Source organism: Hyalella azteca, unplaced genomic scaffold (genome assembly GCF_000764305.2).
Source record: "Hyalella azteca isolate HAZT.00-mixed unplaced genomic scaffold, Hazt_2.0.2 contig1316, whole genome shotgun sequence".
Lineage (NCBI taxonomy): Eukaryota > Metazoa > Arthropoda > Malacostraca > Amphipoda > Hyalellidae > Hyalella > Hyalella azteca.
Genome location: NW_025931637.1, coordinates 500,320 through 519,400, shown reverse-complemented (window position 1 = coordinate 519,400; position 19,081 = coordinate 500,320). Strand labels below are relative to the sequence as shown.

General features: G+C 40.4%; 1 protein-coding gene across 1 annotated transcript; it reads right to left on the bottom strand.

The window, feature by feature from the left end:
- Nucleotides 1-261: 261 nt before the first annotated feature.
- On the bottom strand, nucleotides 262-16,896 carry LOC108682838. The gene is made up of 15 exons (XM_018172078.2): nucleotides 16,718-16,896; nucleotides 15,978-16,206; nucleotides 15,271-15,529; nucleotides 14,283-14,465; nucleotides 12,990-13,104; nucleotides 12,230-12,354; nucleotides 10,498-10,647; nucleotides 9,950-10,051; nucleotides 9,128-9,286; nucleotides 8,450-8,632; nucleotides 7,910-8,028; nucleotides 7,400-7,585; nucleotides 3,957-7,055; nucleotides 2,835-2,958; nucleotides 262-2,597 (listed from the first exon to the last, which is right to left on the bottom strand). The coding sequence occupies exons 1-15, from the start codon at nucleotides 16,737-16,739 to the stop codon at nucleotides 2,352-2,354; spliced, it is 5,301 nt and encodes a 1,766-aa protein (XP_018027567.1). The 5' UTR covers nucleotides 16,740-16,896; the 3' UTR covers nucleotides 262-2,351.
- Nucleotides 16,897-19,081: the final 2,185 nt, after the last annotated feature.

Genomic DNA, 19,081 nt, shown 5'->3' with positions numbered 1-19,081 from the left:
ACAGAAAGTATAACATTCTTTATGTTGGCCTTAGAAAATTCCGACGAGGAAACTGATTAAGTACTAACAACAAAATAGAAAATATTTATTTGGACATATATACCAGAATTACATTTAAAATACAGAATACACAGACATCCGTAGGTTCGAACAGACAGTAAACTAAGATTCATCCGAGTTTTACGTGAAGAGCAACGCTGCCAGCGAAAGTGCAGAACCGCGCGCGTATCTAGCTGGCATCTTCGCACAAATCTTGTTGAGAAAAAAAAAAGTACCACATGTTCTTTACCCAACATATTGAGGGACAATTCAAGTCCTGTAATCAAACGTGAAATATTAAAAGAAGGCCCTGACTCGCTAAGGCGGATGGAGAGAAAATTTCTATCAAAAAATATTCCTTACAAATTCCTTCAAAGATCGCAGAGCATTTTTATCACAAGCATGCTAAGAGTTCATGACACCCACTCGACACGACAAAAAAAAAATACCGAACGAAATAAAGCTAAATGTGTTCCGATTACAAGTAATTAATCCTAAGAAAAATATCACAATGACTCCACTATCCCGCTACGATTGTGAACACAAGCAGCGGTTCCAGGCAGACGAGACCTGACGACTGGGCGCCCCAGATATTAAGAAACAGACTTCCGCACTGCCGAACATTCCAAAATTCCTAACGTGCTAAGCCCGTAGTTTGTGAGACTTAAAATAGATTCATCGCGAAGGAAGACATTTATGCAAAGAAAAACAACCATATAAGAATATGAACCCAGAAAATGTCTAATTGTAATTAACAAAACGCATGGTCTAGCTAGCCCGCCCCTAGGTGAGCCCGTTGTCACATGGGCCTTGTCGTAAGTGGACTTCTTAAACACGGCGAAGAAGATGTGGCAACTCAAGCTCAGTTCTTATCAGTAACTCACATGAGCACCTCCTATGTTAAGGCAACATTAAATTAAACTCACGATCGGGCCACCAACGACAAGTTGGCTGCATTAAATGAAAATATTTTATACACGATCAATTTGTATGAGCTTGCTAACCGGAGTTAAGCTTCATTTACAACCAGGACTGACAAGATACTGCGACCAATAGGTGGACGGAGAACACTACAGAGCAACGGCGATGACTACAGGCATTAAAGTGTAGCTGAAAATATTCATAAGGTGGTCTAATAAACTATGTTATGGCTCACTAGAATCGAACGTGTCCGTCATTTAATTACGATTTTAAATTTTGTATTAGGTTAAGATGAATATTTCTGTCAGTGGCGCGTGATAGAACGTGTATTAAGCTCGGGCACAGTGAGAGGACGGAGAGTCAAGTCAAACCAGCAGACAAGAACTGAGGTCAAGCTGGCATGAAAGATGGTCGATCTTGGGTAGAATGTGCGATGGTTTTTCGCAACATTATCAAATAAGTACCAGAGAACAAATACAACTTCAGATTAAAGTTCGCAAGGAAATGGAAATTCAAATTAAAGTTCACTGCCGTATGAAACTTTCAATGAATATTCAAAAACCCATGAAACTTCGAATTGATAAGTGGCGCCTGAAACTTTCAATAATTATTAAACGAAGCGTGAAAATTTGAATAATTTTTCACTGATGCTTGGCAGCTAGAAGTAATTATCAGCAACGCAAGAACTTCCAATGACGTCGCAAATATTGATCTACTTGACGTTCACTGCCAGAGACTCGTTAATGTTGCTAGAGAACTGCAATACAGACCAGGACCTGGATTGGCCAATGACAAGTTTTCAGTCAGAACCGTCCGCAAATTACTATGTTTATTAAATTTATTACGTTTATTTCTCATTGGTTTATTCATAAAGTATATTCGAACGTGATATCAATGACCTTCCGGGAATCTTTATGAATAATAAGTAAATACATACAAATATTGGTCAAGAGTTCAAGCAGTCAAAAGACGCCCAGCAATGAGGTTGGTTCTACAACGAGTCAAAGCGCGAGATTAATAGAAATTAACTTTAACGGCTTTCAAGAAACACAAGCGACCAAGCGACAGCAAGAGCATGGACACCCTGTCTCAAAACCTTAGATACGACGGCTTTGAATGCCAGGTCCGAGTACATGCTACGGGCGCGCTTGTTGCTATATTAATTACCTGAATTCCCTGCTTCAGTAAGAAACTCAAACTTGCACCGAGTTTTGACCAGGAAATAAATGACTTAGTTTTTCTATGAACTAACAAATTAGAAAGAAGTAAAAAATCTAAGTTAGAAAATAGAAGATGAGCTCAATATACAAAGAAAATATCGAGTCTCTTATAACAAAAGGCACTTGAAACTCACTGACAGCAGCTTCATGTTCGTCCTAAAGCAGACCGCGTTAATAAATAAACCTAACGACATCCAAAGCCGAGCCTCCTCCACAGCCAGTGGTTTTACCACCACCTCTTGGGGAACCTCCTCCGGCGCTGCCGTCGGTGTTGTGGCTGCTGTTGAGGCGGCGTGTGTGACTGTCCTTCTGGCGGTGGCGGTGCACGTGGCGCCGCACCACCTCCTGAAGGTGCTGTGGAAGGCTCTTCAGGTCTTCCTCTACTCGAGTTGGTGCCGTAACCGCGCTGTCAGATACCTTTATACGAAAAAAAAAAACAATCATTCATATTGAAATTATCAATAGAAGTCAGTGCCAACAAGCTCAGCCACACAGAAAACGCGCGAACTAAACATGACACATAAATTAATAACATCAAAATATCACTGAACACATAAATGGATGTATATGAACGGTAAAATAGTTGGTCACTAAATTCTCATTGACATCGCCATGAGTTTAAGCAATACAGAGACGGACTCGGCCACTCCTCACCTTCTGATAGAACATAAGGTATGGGGCGCAGTCTCTAGCACTGCCAGTGAGGGAAGACTTGATCTCCCTGAAACTCGTCGAGTATGATTTGCTGTCGTTGAGCTCCGCCCAACCACAACCGCGTCTGCAAGTACATCATTGCAATGATCAGCGAATTGATGCTAAAGATCGAAGGCATATTCAACTCCAGGAAAACCCGCCGTAAAGGATTTATGCTAATTATTGCTGCAATTCAAAGTTGTATTATACATATCGATTAGAAAAACGCTACATATAGCTTCAACCATGGCCATACATTGTATCATTAAAGACATTGAGTCGCCGGCTCAATAGGACAAGTTGCTGGCTGGAATGGATATTGAACAATTATAAAACAAAATTTAATAAGTAAATCCTAATAATTCCTAGTAGAAACCAAACAGTGTAGAAATACCTTAAAAACAAATCAAAAGCATTTTCGACAGAAATACATCGTTCTACCGCAATTTAATAAGTTGATTGTAGTGCGGTAAAATGCGTCATTTACTGTAGTCTGCTTAGAAACTATGCTGTTACATGACACGTATTTGGTGCTTAATATAAGACAGAGATGACGGCTGGATAAGTGGGGAAGTGAGGGGAAGAGCACGCGAGAAGTGGTCTGTATAAGTGGGGAAGAGCACGCGAGAAGTGGTCTGTATAAGTGGGGAAGAGCACGCGAGAAATGGTCTGTATAAGTGGGGAAGAGCACGCGAGAAGTGGTCTATAAGTGGGGAAGAGCACACGAGAAGGTGGCGAACTGTGCAAACAGTTAACCCTTCGCTCGCCGGGAGGAGCGTCTATGATGGCAATAATGACATACGAGGTATCCAACCTGCCAGGAACACAGCGGCAGAGCAACACATGAATATGATGTTATCCCCGATTACAAGGTAATAATAGGAATTAAGCATCCCAGACTTCTGCAGCAATGCTGACTCGACTTATCCAGGGATATTAAAAATAAAAAAGGAAAAAAATTAACGTTAACATCTCCCGTACCGCGCAAAAGGATATTGAAGTAGTAATAATTTGTGAAAAGAACAGGGTCTCTGATTTAACAGGTGTATCAGCAGTGCACAAAAAGTGATAAGAGATTCTTACGTGAGAGATGCAGATTCAGTTCCAATACTTGAAGCCACGGCTGCAGATGAGCTTCTGACGTAGGAATAGTAATGACCAGCACGACTGATCTTGCCGGAGTGGACGACGATGGCGTAAAGAACGTAGCGCTCCTTGACAAATCCGGGGTGCTCGCAGCTGTTTGCCGGCTCTGCAGCTAAGGATTTGAACGCTTGAGATACAGAATCTTCCCTGGGGCTCGATTCTGGTCCCGGGGCGGTAGCTTGGTCTGGAGATTCTAACGAGTCCATTTCACTTTCATGACACGGCTTAAGAACAGAACCGTTCTCAACTGAACTATTTCTCTCATCCGGACTTACTGATGGCCTTTCGATGACTTGCGAGTCAAAGTCGCGGAACATATTATCGTAGTTATTTTTGCATGCTGCAGAACCATTACATTCACTGGATACATTCTTCACCTCACTAGAGGCTGCAACAACGTTTGAAATCTTGACATTCAAAGTTGCTTCTCTTTCAATGGAGTTCGTCGTGGTCTCGTGATTGTTTTCGGTAGTAAGGCGCTCGACAACGTCGGAGGACGTATTTTTTAACGGTAAATCATTATCATTCAAGCCATTGGGTTCGTGTAAGGTATCAAATTTACTATCGTAGTCAAGAACATTTTGATCACAAGAATGTTCCCCTGAATCGTTGTCGACTTCCATTGGCAACGAAGCGGGGTCGGGGAGAGAAACGTCCGATAAGTTAAGAGAAAGTTTCTCTGTTCGGTCATGCAGTGACGACGTAATAATTGTATCAGGATGAGACGAACTCACAAGACTGCTCTCGTCGTCAGACGTACTAGTTGTCGGTCCATCAATGGGCGGTAACAAAATCGAATGATTGTCGCCCAGAGATTGTTGAGGCGCGGACCTGATGCATTCTTTGAGACTCGCTACGTCCCAAACAGGCACTTCGAGGTGATCCTCAAAATCCACTCGCGTTAGAATTTTACTTTCTTCATTCGTCGAACTGTTGTAAATGAACCTATTTTGAGCTAAAATAAGAAACTCAGGGGCTTTAACTATGGCCGTGTGAATTTCGGCGTCTTGCTTACTATCACAGGTCTCGCAGAAATATTGTTCAGAACCTGATAGTTCTTGTTTCTTCAACGAATGACTGATTAATATATCAAGTGACACAATACTATTCCTTTTTTCGGGGCAATCTTCGAAAGACACTTTCAAATCTAATGAATCATCATAATTTTCTGAAATACAATGACATTTAAGACAGTGAGTTAGACGCACTGTCCGGCCTCCAAAAATGTTCTCGACCAAAGTTTGCAGGGCGTCCGAGGAATGCTCGTCGACTGAATCAACCTCCTCACAGAGAGGTCCAGGTGCAGCCTCGTCTTCGGCGGAGGGCAAAGTTTCCATCAACTCTTCATCAACGTCGACTTCTTCCTCAGTGACACCACCGACAGTGGACGCAGTATCCAGGCCGCTGTTGGCTAAATCATCCTGAATGCTGATGCCACTGTCGGAATTGTCATCTGAGGCTCCGTCACCAGTAACCGCATTAGAAGTTTCGTCTACTGGCGCTGAAACGTCGCTCATAAACACGTCGTTAATACTGTTGGATTCACTTGGCTCTCTGTGCTGGCTACGTATGAGGGCGGACTCTTCATTTCCCATGAGGAATAAGCTGGGGTCTTGATGACCATCAGCATCACATGTCGCTTCAGCAGCGCAGCGTCGTTCGGCGTCATCAGGAAGACTTATTGGATGGTCGTCACCTATTGAAATTCTTAACTTCCCAGTACTCCTGAGTGTACGACCATCTTCATTAACGAGGTTCAAGTTATCATTGGCGAGCTCAAGACTATCGTGGCAGTATTCCGGTACAAAATCAGGGAGCGAGGTGCAATTTTTCTCAACCTCTACACTCACACCGAGGCTGGAGCAAGTTTCGGCACTCGCATTGTAACCAGAAGAAGTCTCGTCGTGCCCTCCACTGCTGGAGGAAGAAAAAATAATACTGTTTTGGGAGTCTTTAGCTTCCGCTTCGTCAGAAGTATTCAAATGTACATGACCGGAGCTGCTTGAATCTTTACGCAACACAGAAACATCAAGCACACTTGAATGATCCATCCATAAACTTTCTCCACTCGAGGCTTCCATTGAACACGTAAGGTTCGCTTTAACTTTCTTCGCAGCTTGCACCTCCGGACTGCTGTACTTTTCCTCAATATCGGAGGAGTCGCAGCGTCTTTCACGCACCCCTCGTTTGGGACTTGAGTGGCGGCGACCGCCATGTCTACGAGAAGCCGCGCGTGAACTTGACGCACACTTCACTGCCGCCGTGCTCTTCTCGTCAGCTTGTTCTACGTCAGGAGTCAACAGCGCGGCAACACACGTCTCATTGAAGCTGCGGGCAAGTATGTTTTCGCCGGTTTCATTTATTTGCACATTCTTGATTTTACTGCCCCTACGAAAGCCGTTATTGGGGCTACTTTCAAGCCAAGTCTCTACTGAACCCATTTCAATTTCATGACCAATTTTTATACTTTCTGCGTGGCCTCCACTGTTGCTGCTAACTACATCATGAATATCATCACTGCCCTCTAAAAATTCGGTAAAACTCGAGCCGTCCTTCTGAGTATTTTGTTTCACGTCTGTAAATCGGAAAACCTCAGCACAATTTCGACTACTCTCGCTGTCACCTCGACTAGTTAGGTCGCAGTTTAGGTAACTATCAGTCTTGTAACCTTCCAATTTGCTGGAGGGCATGGAACTGTCCGGGGAGTTGGTCTCCATCGTCTCGTCGGGGTGGAATATAGCGCTGTCAATGGCGCTGTCTCGTCGCCCGTTACGAACAGAACTTGACACTGAGCTACAAAATTTGTTCTGATTCTCATCTGCATTGTCGGGATCACGATTGTCCACTTCAACAGAGTTGCTCTCCTCTCCAAAATGATCACCAGAGCGACTGATGCTGTTGTCATCTCTTGATGTGATAGAATTCGAGGCGTCCTTTGAAATGTTGTTTTGTTGACTGACATCCATCCGTAGATGTCGCTCATACGATTTTTTTAAACACTCTTTCTCGCTTTCTTTCAAAGAATCCAGCAAGTGCCTGAAAAAAGCAAAACAAATTGACAAAAAAATCTAATATATTTTACCTGCAGGAATGTTGTAAATCAGTATTCGTAGACAAGACCATCAAATAATTTAATCCAACAATGTCATAAACTTGCGATACATATTCAGGCAATGAATTATATAAGAGCTATTGTGGCAGGCGACATTCCTGATATATAAGCCGGGAGATGTGGCCGCTCACAAAGCTAAGTTCGAGATGAAGTCTCTAAAGATCCTCCTCAATATATTCGTTACAATGTAATATAACAGTGGCATGATTTGAGCACATAAACATACAGCCATTATTATCGTTCTAGATTGCAATAGACTGGAGCTGACCCAAGGAACTCTGAGGCGTCGTGCTGCTGGCCAGGCTCGAAGTACTCGGGCGCGACGGTGGTGACCATAGCTTTGCTGGGCTCAATGGAGGCTTGTTCTGTAAAGAGCAGCAGCGAGAACAGCTCCTGCAGCGTCTCGTGAGTGGCACACAAGGAGTCCTGCGACGTCACGACAGCGTGACGAAACCTGAATCAAACAAAGTTGAGTATAAAAATTGTAGAAATGTTTAATCCCAGTTCATTTCGAACCCTTTTTCAGGCTAATGTTTAAAAAGTATTGAACTAAAAGTAAATTGAATTCAATTTTGAAAGCATTTATAGAATTATTAGCATATTCCGAACTCATTCGGGGGAATTGCTAATTTGTTAACCCTTTGTGAACTAACGGGACCTTTTGGTCCAGGGCCTTTGCGTAAGATCAGCATTTACGTTATTTAATGTATCTGTAGACAAAGAGTTGAAGTGCAAGAGAACTCGTGGCTTGAACTGTCCTGAGACATACATCACTCACGGATCGGTGCCAAATAGCGCCTGAATGATGGCGTTGTAGTAACACGTCGAGCCTATGTTGTCAATGCCCGCCGGCAAGCGGTTCACGCGCGGCACGATGCTCTCATCGGGCAGCTCCGTCTGCAAAAATCAAACAACAAATGAGAAAAATGCAAATGGCAATAATAAAATGATTAAAGTATTTAGAGATTTCGACTCAGAGATAAATTTTACAGATGCATTCACGAGGTAATCTACTATGATTATTCAACGGAAGTTTATTGCAAGGACTGGGAAAACTAGAATTAGAATGCAATGAATAGGCGCGTAAACGGTATACTAACGATAGTCCAAACGAACTTGAGATACCCGACATCGAACCACATGATAATAATAATACTGAGAACGCCAAAAGGATAACTGCGGTAGGGCGTTACTATCAACAGGGACATCTCTGCTGAGTGAAGCTATGTGTGGCCATGACAGCAATACAGCAGCAATGAGACAGCAATGAGACAGCAATGAGACAGCAATGAGACAGCAATGCAGCAGGTGCAGCGACCTGCGAGGGCGAATAGGCGTGATGCTGGTCCTCCTGAGCGGCAGCGACGCTGAGGTCGGCCAGGCTGCTGGTGCGGGCGTCGAGTCCCTTGGTAGCGTTGACGCCAGCGGTGGGCGCGTGACGTGCCCAGTCGTGGTCCTCAATGAACTGCAGCACGGCGCTGTGGTCGTGCACTGGGAATTCCTGTAAAAAAGGAATATCTCAATGATAAACATTCAAGAATATATTGCAATCATACATATTGACAGTTTACATAGATATTGCAGTTTACATACTTACCCAACAATGTTCGCATGGAATAAAAAAATTTAGTGTTATGAGTAGAATATGAACAAGTAAGATTTAAGGAGAAGATCCATTCTTGCGCGACGGGAGCCGGAGAGCACTTGCATGGAATTTACAAGTTCAACTCTTCATCAACTGCTAGTAATTCACGTTACCAGGACTTTGGATACGAATAGCATTGTCATGGTTCATGAATCTCAGACAAGAGTTTCATATGAATCTCACCGCTATCAGGTCCAGCAGTTTGTCATTGAGGTAAGAGTTAAGTAGAGGCAACTCACCGCTATGAGGTCCAGCAGTTTGTGTAACTCCATTCTCAATTCATCTGGCAACTCACCGCTATGAGGTCCAGCAGCTTGTCATTGAGGTAAGAGTTAAGTAGAGGCAACTCACCGCTATCAGGTCCAGCAGCTTGTCATTGAGGTCGTGGCAGTCAGGAAACAGGTTGACCAGCGCCAGGCACATCATGGAAAACTTGACGTGCAATGGCTTAGGATGAGCCAGGTCCTCAGCCTTCAGCATGTCGCCCCACAGCAACAGCCACTTGAAACACTGCACAATCACATTAGATCTATAGGATTAGATTGGAAACAATAGTCAAATGGAAACAAATACTAAAAATTCAACTTTTATTTCTCTCTCACGCTGGTCATACGTCTTCAGCAAACGATCACAAGTAATCATGAAAACCACGCAACTGAACAAAAGTTTGGTAAATCAGTGAAACTTTAGCAGCAGCTCAATTACAACAGTGACCACGTATTTAACTGAGTCACATGAAGAACTCCGTAGTCTAGTGGAGAGCCTTGTAACAAAAATGCTGCATTGGACAGGTAACGAACGTGTTAACGCAACTAATACAACTCAAGGATAATGGATGAGGTAATAAACGAATATTCATAACGAACTTAGTAAGATGTAATTATCAGAAATAAATGACACATGAAATATTTGAATTGCACAATCAAAATGCTTGGAAAGATGACCGTAGCAAACCCAATTAGACCAACGAAGATGAAAAAAGGATCATAAATCCCCAACCACATTTCATAGGATTATATTGAATTTTCACAGTTCAGGCATGCTAAATAATCAGCGTACAAGAAAAAGCGTAGACCCAATATATTATAGGTCTATTGATGTCATTTAGTGTCAGATAATTTGTTTGAATATAAGCTTAGGTCTGAAGTGGGATATCAAAAGCAATGGACGAACCTTGCGGTAAGCATCGGAGTTACTCTGGCACGAGACGAGCAGCAACGCGATGGCGTCCAGCAGATTATCTCTGATCGCAGGCAACCGCATGAGGTTCATCAGCTGCACGATACAAAATAACATTACAGCCGCATCTTTTGCTCTGATACAACAACATGAGTTGAGGTAATGGCTAATATTCTAATATATTGTTCTCACTTCATTTCAGGTTTTTGAGGGAATCGCTGAGAATAATAGATATTGAGGAGTTCAGTCCCTTTTATATTCAGCCACACATTCACAAATAATCTATCGGTGATCTTTAATATCGATTACAATGGCACACATAACAACTGATTTAAGAATTTCAAACCTACAAATTGACCAAGTTTTATACTAGATCCAGACTAAGTACATGAATAAATGACCCAACCAAATAAACACAATCAAAACGTTAGGATTTCTAAAATTCAATATTTGGAGCTGAATAAATTTTGGAAATTCTAATACTTGGAACATGGATGAAAAGTGATAACTATTTAGAATAGGTTACGAATATGTCTGCTAACCTTAGGGACAACTTCGATGGCGACCTCCTGGACGATGTGCATCATGCCGTTCTGGGTCATGATTTGGACGATAGTGCGTTGCCACAAGACCAGCGTCTCGCGCGCCGCAGGCCAACCACCCATCCAGATACAGAGGCGGAACAGCGTGTTCTGCACCACACATAACAAGACTTAGCGTGTTCTGCAGCACACGGAACAAGACTTAGCGTGTTCTGCAGCACACGGAACAAGTGAATCACACAAGACGTCGTGTGCCTTCAAGACTTAGCGTGTTCTGCAGCACACGGAAGAAGACTTAGCATGTTCTGTGGCACACGGAACAAGACTTAGCATGTTCTGCAGCACACGTAACAAGACTTAGCGTGTTCTGTGGCACATGGAACAACACTTAGCGTGTTCTGCAGCACACGGAACAAGACTTAGCGTGTTCTGCAACACACGGAAGAAGACTTAGCGTGTTCTGCAGCACACGGAACAAGACTTAGCATGTTCTGCAGCACACGGAACAAGACTTAGCATGTTCTGTAGCACATAGAACAAGACTTAACGTGTTCTGCAGCACACGGAACAAGACTTAGCATGTTCTGCAGCACACAGAACAAGAGTTAGCGTGTTTTGCAGCACACGGAACAAGAGTTAGCGTGTTCTGCAGCACACGGAACAAGAGTTAGCATGTTCTGCGGCACACGGAACAAGACTTAGCATGTTCTGCAGCACACGTAACAAGACTTAGCGTGTTCTGTGACACATTGAATAAGACTTAGCGTGTTCTGCAGCACATGGAACAAGATTTAGCATGTTCTGCAGCACACGGAACAAGACTTAGCGTTTTCTGCAGCACACTGAACAATAGTTAGCGCGTTTTGCGGCACAGGGAACAAGACTTAGCATGTTCTGCAGCACACGAAACAAGAGTTAGCGTGTTCTGCAGCACACGAAACAAGAGTTAGCGTGTTCTGCAGCACGCGGAACGAGAGTTAGCATGTTCTGCAGCACAGGGAACAAGAGTTAGCGTGTTCTGCAGCACACGGAACAAGACTTAGCGTGTTCTGCAGCACAGGGAACAAGACTTAGCGTGTTCTGCAGCACACGGAACAAGACTTAGCGTGTTCTGCAGCACAGGGAACAAGAGTTAGCGTGTTCTGCAGCACATGGAACAAGACTTAGCGTGTTCTGCAGCACAGGGAACAAGACTTAGCGTATGGAACAAGACTTAGAGATAGAAATGAGAACTACAAGCCATTCCATCAGTCTGATAACCTGATTGCTTCATTTTTCATTCACAGGTCACCAAATTGGGCCTCGTTGAGAGATGAAAGCAAAGATTCATCGAGTTCCTAATGCCATGTCAGGAGGTATCATATTTGGTCCCACAAACAATAGGCCTTGAGACCTTAATATCCCTCCATGTAACATGTACCGAGGGCTCGTTTCTGGGCACCACCCAAGGCCATGCTGAAGCATCAGCCTAGAAGTTTATCAAGCATCATTCACCATCGACACTGAGAATTAAACTTAGATTCCCAAGGCTTGAACTCACGGTTAGCATCCCTCATCTTGGTACACCTACCACTGTGCTTCAGTGTAACAATAAATAAAAAAAGCGCATCACTTGAGCACCCACCCCGTCAATTGCTAGAAGATTCACGAGTCACTCTACGAGACTTGATGACGATGTCAATTACTAGAATATTCATGAGTCACTCTACGAGACTTGACGACAATGACTCACCTTGAAGTTTTGGTGTGAGTTACAGCTTGGCATGACCAGGATATGCGGCGCGAGGGTGCGCACAATCTTCTCCGGGACAAATGTTAGCACATGAGCCAGCGCGGGACTCAGGTGCGACGTGGGGCCTGAGCAAGATAACTCTTCAAATAACAAGTAGCGCAATTATCCACAATAATCACTTTAGTGGGTGCACCTGAGCTGGAGAACTCTAGAAAATAAAAGGTGGTGAAAGTATTAAATAAATTACTAAGATTGATGTGTGGACACTGGACATTATATATAAATACTTCAAGTTCAGCACGGCGACAGCAATACATGTTCTACTTGGTCTGAAGATCAGCCCGGTGGCAGAAATATATGTTCTACTTGGTCTGAAGATCAGCACGGCAACAGCAATACATGTTCTACTTGATCTGAAGTTCAGCACGGCAACAGCAATACATGTTCTATGGTCCAATACATGTTCTATATGGCAGCAATACATGTTCTATGGTCCAGCAATACAATTTACAGTCCATTGAAGCCAACAAATAAAATGGGAGTTAAGAATGTTTTTAAAATACATGCATGGCTCAAGGTAGACAATTGTGTGAAAATCTAACGAGTAAAATTCAAAAGTTGTTGAAATAATAACTAATCAAGATGAGTAATGATTGAACAAATATCGAGTAAATTATGAATCAAGTATGAATATGTAGTGACTATACAGTTTAGATCCAATAGTAAATAATTACAAAAAATATATACCGTGTATACTTACTGCGGTTGGCAATAATAGCATAAATTGATTTTAGTGACATGAATATGTGCTGGAGGGAGGAGTAGTTCCATATGTAGTAGATGAGGTTGCAGATGTTGGTCATGTGGTCGATGGTCTGTAGAGATAAGGACAATCAGTTAAGATATAAAACCTTTCATGCATGACAAACTTAAATTCATAAAATTACTAGATTGCTTAAATCGCAAGTTAATCAGGAATTTAAAAGCAAAGAAAACAGCCAGAATATTAACCATTTCTTAAGAATGAAAACGTTTCGGAGTCCAGCTCCATTGTCAGTTCAAACGTTCAAAACCTATAAGAAAAGCAGAATCAATTTGAAAACTAAATTCAAGTAATTTTAAGGCGCTTAAGAAACTCCATTGAGGGAGATTACCTTATGACCTCTCAGCAGTTATGTAGTCTTTGTAATCTGAATTGTTTGCTTTTGTTGATAACATTACGCAAAAAAAATTTTTAAAAGTCAAGAACAGCTGGTGAAGGCAAATTCTAATTGAGTGGCAACAAATTCTTTAACAACTCTTTAAAACAGCTTGATTACAGCAAATGCAAATGTATTCCGCGAATGGAGTGAGAAATCAATGTCAATGGTCATAAATTATGTAAGATTTCCGAGTTCATGAGACAATAAGACAGCTCTTCTAATTCATTAAAAATTCAATTTATGAAAATGAAAATTTAGACCCATGAAAGCATATCAGGTTTGTAGAATGCAAAAGAAAATTAGTGAGAAAATTAGCAATTCAAACAGTTTCAACACATCAGTATCAACATAGTAACACATCAGTATCAACATAACACATCAGAAATTGCAGACTACACATTTATTTTTGTACTATTCAAAGAAGATATTTACACCAGCCTGCATCAATAATTATACATATATACTACAATGAAGCACATTTTGAAGTATTTATGAAGTACTTGCATTATTAATAGATTTGTTATGAAGATAAGTGTTGAATCTTGAATTGCTATGCAGGATCTACCCGACCTCAGTTCGCAATTCCGGTGTTCACGAGTTAAAAACTCTTCTGCTGTGATCTGACTCCAAAAGATCTTGTTATAATAATTAGTCAGTCGTCAATGATACAAAACTGATTTACACTAATTATTTACTTTATTTCACTCTCTGTCTACGAAACGCGCTGCACTCGAAAAAACTAGAGCTTACAAATAAATATTGGGCTATCAAAATATTAAACATAAATTAGACACTACAAACTCTAACAACATCGAAATCAAATCTCACAATAAGTGTGAGGTTATATGAACCTTGACATGTATGCGGGTGAGGTTAGCAACGGCTTCAATAAGGAGGAGATCAAGCCTCTCCCCCTCGCCAGGGTCGGTGGGGATGAAGGCAGGGCACTGCAGCAGGAGGGCGCTGAGGCGCGACAAGATCAAGCTGGAGGAGCCGAACTGTAGGACGCACCGGCACACGGCTGCCTGTACACGCTGTCACCATATGGGGACAATGAAGATCTATGTTACTGTAGTGACATGTACACCATATTGCTGCACACAGTACAGTCGACTTCTGCTCCACTGATATCCTAGTCAATAATAGTAAGAGTATTACGGTATTCACGTTTAAGTATCCCAAGTAATTAAATCAAAAAATCAAAATAGATGAGGTAGAAAGGATTAGGATACTACAAGATGACCGAGGCAGACACAGAATTTGCTTCAATGTTTTGATCAGAGAACAACAATGTTATCAATGAGAGTGTGGTTTTAATTCATGCCTGAATAAGTGAGTAACCATGATACTTTCTCAGCCATTCCAACTGCCATCATCATTTCATTAAACCTTGCCACAAATAAATAAGAAAAATTGCTTGTTTCGGACAGTCATTCCTGACGTGTACAAACTTGCAGAGCTTGTAGAAATGGGGGCTCAGGTAGATGATCTATATTCTATTTTAGTTTGTATAGTTTGTTCAATTAAATGTTAACTTTAATAACAAATTTAATCTTAGTTGAATACATGAAGGTACTCACTCAACTAAATAGTAATTCCCATTTTGATTTTATTTCAAGGTAAAACAACTGTAAGTGACAACATATCAGATTATTTGGATATAAATCATCCCCAGTACTATTTTACAGCCATACAACATGCATAGACCAACAGGTAAAGTACTATTATCTAATTACACAATATTTAAACAACTTTCTGTTTGGTTCACATAATAATCTTTTCCATGCTCAGATTAATAAGAACACACAAATTAGTCCATCAACAAATCACTTCACTCACCGGGGCAAGCTCAGACACATTGGAGGCATTTTTCTCCTTAGAAAAGTTTAAAGTCACTTTAAAAGTGGCCAGCACAGCAGCCAAGGTCGACACTGCCTCAGATGAAGCTTTACTTTGAGCGGCACCACTTGACGCATCTTCATCCAGCAAAATTATGAATTTTGAATACAAACTTATGGCATATTCACTAGCAAAATTTCTGAGGTGGCTGATGCATGCTTCAAAGCCAAGCAGGTTGAAGCACCAGTGAGAGTCAGCCCTACAAAGATAACTTTATTTTAGTGGTTTTATCTTAGGCATCCAACAGTCTACCTTAATGAGATATGACAGCTGATAAATGACCAATTATTTTGCTCTTAAAATAGGGAAAATAATAATGTCATATAAAGTAAACCAATAATTATGAAATTATTGCCTGAAGTTATGTTCAAAGTTATCAGAATAATAATAGATAAAGGTCCAATTAGTGTATTGTCAACCAGTCAATGTCTATTATCAAAATTTATCATCAATGATCAATGGATGAATTGAAACAAAATATTCAAGACTGAGCATATTTCATGATATTATTTATAATAATCAGGCATTAATAATTTCTTCTCAATCAACATGCATTAGGCTGCACTGATATGAAATGCATGAAATTATATGAGCTCTCAACTAATCTGAGATGAACAACTGAGTAAAAATCTACTTAGACCACTCACTCATCTGCAACTTTCTTCAACCAGGCTTCTAACACAAGTCTCTTGTAAGCATCACTTATTTCATCCTCGGAAGGCAAGGTGGACGACACCAGCTTAATTGCAAGGCTCCGAGACTGGTCAATCTTAAGCTGAACCTCAGCATTGCTGCGACCACGGGGCAGCTGTTCCACCTCAGCCTTGCACGTCTCCACAACCTCAATCAGCTGCTTCATGAATGTCTGCAGCATCTCTGTCAATGTATTATTATTATTATTACCTATATGCATCTCTTGTGGAAACAAAACAAGAAAAACTTTTCAGGTTCTAAAATTGAACACTTCCCCCTATAAGTTTAATATCTCACAGTGCAAGTGTCATGAGAAATAAAATAATTTGCACTATTAGCTTGCTCTTGTACCAAGTTATTTTAGTGCTTCACTGGATGCAAGGTGTAATGAGAAAATCCAGATGAATTATAGTACAAGACTAGCCATAGCAGTTCTGTCACTCCAAAAGTCAGCAACATGGAAATGGTTCACTGTTACATGACACTGAACTTAAAATTTTGTTTCATGATTGAGAAATACCTATTTGATAGGTACCCAGAGAAAATTCCATAGGCATCTACTTATAATACAGTTTGAAATTTTAGCTAAAATGTAAGTTTCACTGAATATGCAATGGTTACACTAATGCAGCAAAAATTTTTTAAATTCTATTGGAATAACTTTGAAGGATGATAATTTATCAATTAAACTTACTTTCAATTTTTTCTGCATCCATTGAAGGAAATTCAAGTAACAGGAACTGTAGAACAAATCATCAGGCACAACACGATACAAGTTGAGTGCAACTGTTAAACTTGCAAATATCAGGCCATGGCACACTGTCAGGCATTTTTGAATTCTCAACTTGTAGCCATTTGCAAGGTACCTGTAACAGTCACTATTAAATTATTTTTCATTTCTAAAGATTTACCTTCTTAAAATACTGTCTTCTCCTAAAACTCCTTTGAAATGAGACCTTGCTATATAAATGGGACCTTGCTATATACAAAATAAGTTTTTGAACCATCAGGTAAGAGCTGAACTTACATCAGTGGTTGACAACCTGCACCTACAAGCCAAATCCCATAATTCTCAGTGGACATTTAATTGAACAGCTGAGCCTCAGCCACTCCCTCGCTCAACATACAAGTTCTGTTAAGCAAACTCTTGTTGAGGTCTTTGTTTTTAGAGCTATTTGGACATGTATGTTAAGTTGACCACAGCTCCTCAAATATTACAAGATTTGGAAAGGCAGTTTAAAAAGATTGAGCTATGTTGGAAGAACAAAATTAAACACTAAAAGACAATTAATACAAATTCGAGTTAAGCCCAATAGAAACTTTTATTTAACAGGGCACATGGCTTTATAGCCACTTGTGGAGCAAAAGAAAAAACCCTGCTAATTTTCCCTGTAACATAATGTGAAAGAGCTTCATGACACTTAACCCTTTCACAGTCTGTCATGAACACATTAAATCAAATTACAGAGATGATTTTGGTAGCGTTGGATAGGTCAGAATGTCAGCTTTGTGATGATCATAAAAACACAAAAAATCAAAATTTGCAATTTTTGACCCAGATGCTCCCCATAACTGGCAATAAGTCAGGCAGTAAAGAGTTAATACTTCACTTAAACTTAATCATTACATACAAAGAGACATGGAATATATCTACTTTGTGAGCTGCAACTGGATTCTTCAAGCCATGGTCTTAAGGATTTGCTAGCCATGATTCCATATCTCTACCATCATTGGCCATGATAAGCCATTTACAAGCCATGAACTTGTTTACAAATCTTGTGCACGTGTTATCCAAAATCTCAAATTTTACCCTTAAAACAGTCAACCAGCTACAATAACGTTTATCCTTACTTCAGTGGAACTTAACATGTGATAATGCAGTCTGACTGCTTTGACGTTGTTACCGGAGGTTGAATTAGGCTAATGTGTAGCCCAACCTTCATGTCTTTCTTTACTAATTATCATACTTATTCAGTGCTCAATCCAACTCAATTTAAATTATATTCAATATTTATATTTTTTACAGTGTAGATGACTAAAATACAATTTCCAGACTTGAAGTATTTCTACTCAGCCTAGGCAGTCAGTTGCACTGGTGAGTGGCATAGGAATTCATTTCATTAATTCATTGATAATTTAGGTTAAATTTTGTCCTTGTTATTTTTTCAATTTTATTGATGTTGATCAGCTAATTGCTTATGAGTTAAATTTCATTTGCTTATGTTCCCTTGTATTTTACTTTTATTCAAACCTTATCTAAAGATTTCCATATGTTAATAGTTACAGCATGGACAGAAGCTGCTATCCCTTAAGGGAGTTAATGGTTCTTGAATTTCTAATATTTTGCTCAGGTTATCAGTCATTTATGATTTGCATTTTTATTCTGTTGTCTGGTTGCAGTTAAATCTACTCATCTCCACCTGTCCATGCTCCTTATATGCAACTAATTAGCACATTTTCATTACACTTTACAAATTAAACAACCATTTCATTTGCAATTTTATCAAGTTATGTGTTTATTTACTGTCCCATATTTTAATTCATTTTTCATTAGAATCAGTCTTTCATTTTCCTTCATTCAGAGTAGGCTTGTTGCCATTTAGTCAAATAAGGTTTATCTCACCTAGAGCACGAGACACTCTAGACCCGGCAGCAACGTAACCACAACTATGTGATCTTCAAAAAAATGTTCTGAGTTGACTTCTGAGTTCTGCACTCTGCAGGATATTTTGGCAAGAGCGTTGAAGTACTGCAGATTGCAGACAGGATGGAATTCTTAGAATTACGGTTCATATATTATTTTCAATCCACCAGCATAACTTTTTTATATAAAAATTTCAGTTAAAATTGAGAAGATAAAAATAGGAGGAATTAAAGTTACCGTAAAATGGGATAACTTAGACCACTTTTTTTTATAAATGATGCAATTTTTTACTAGCTAAATTAAACTTGAATTGAAACATGCAAAATACAGGTCTATACTCTAGCTTCACTCACCATAAATTGCCGGCTCCTGCCTCACATAGTCTTTATGTAATTTCAAAAAAAGTGATGGTCT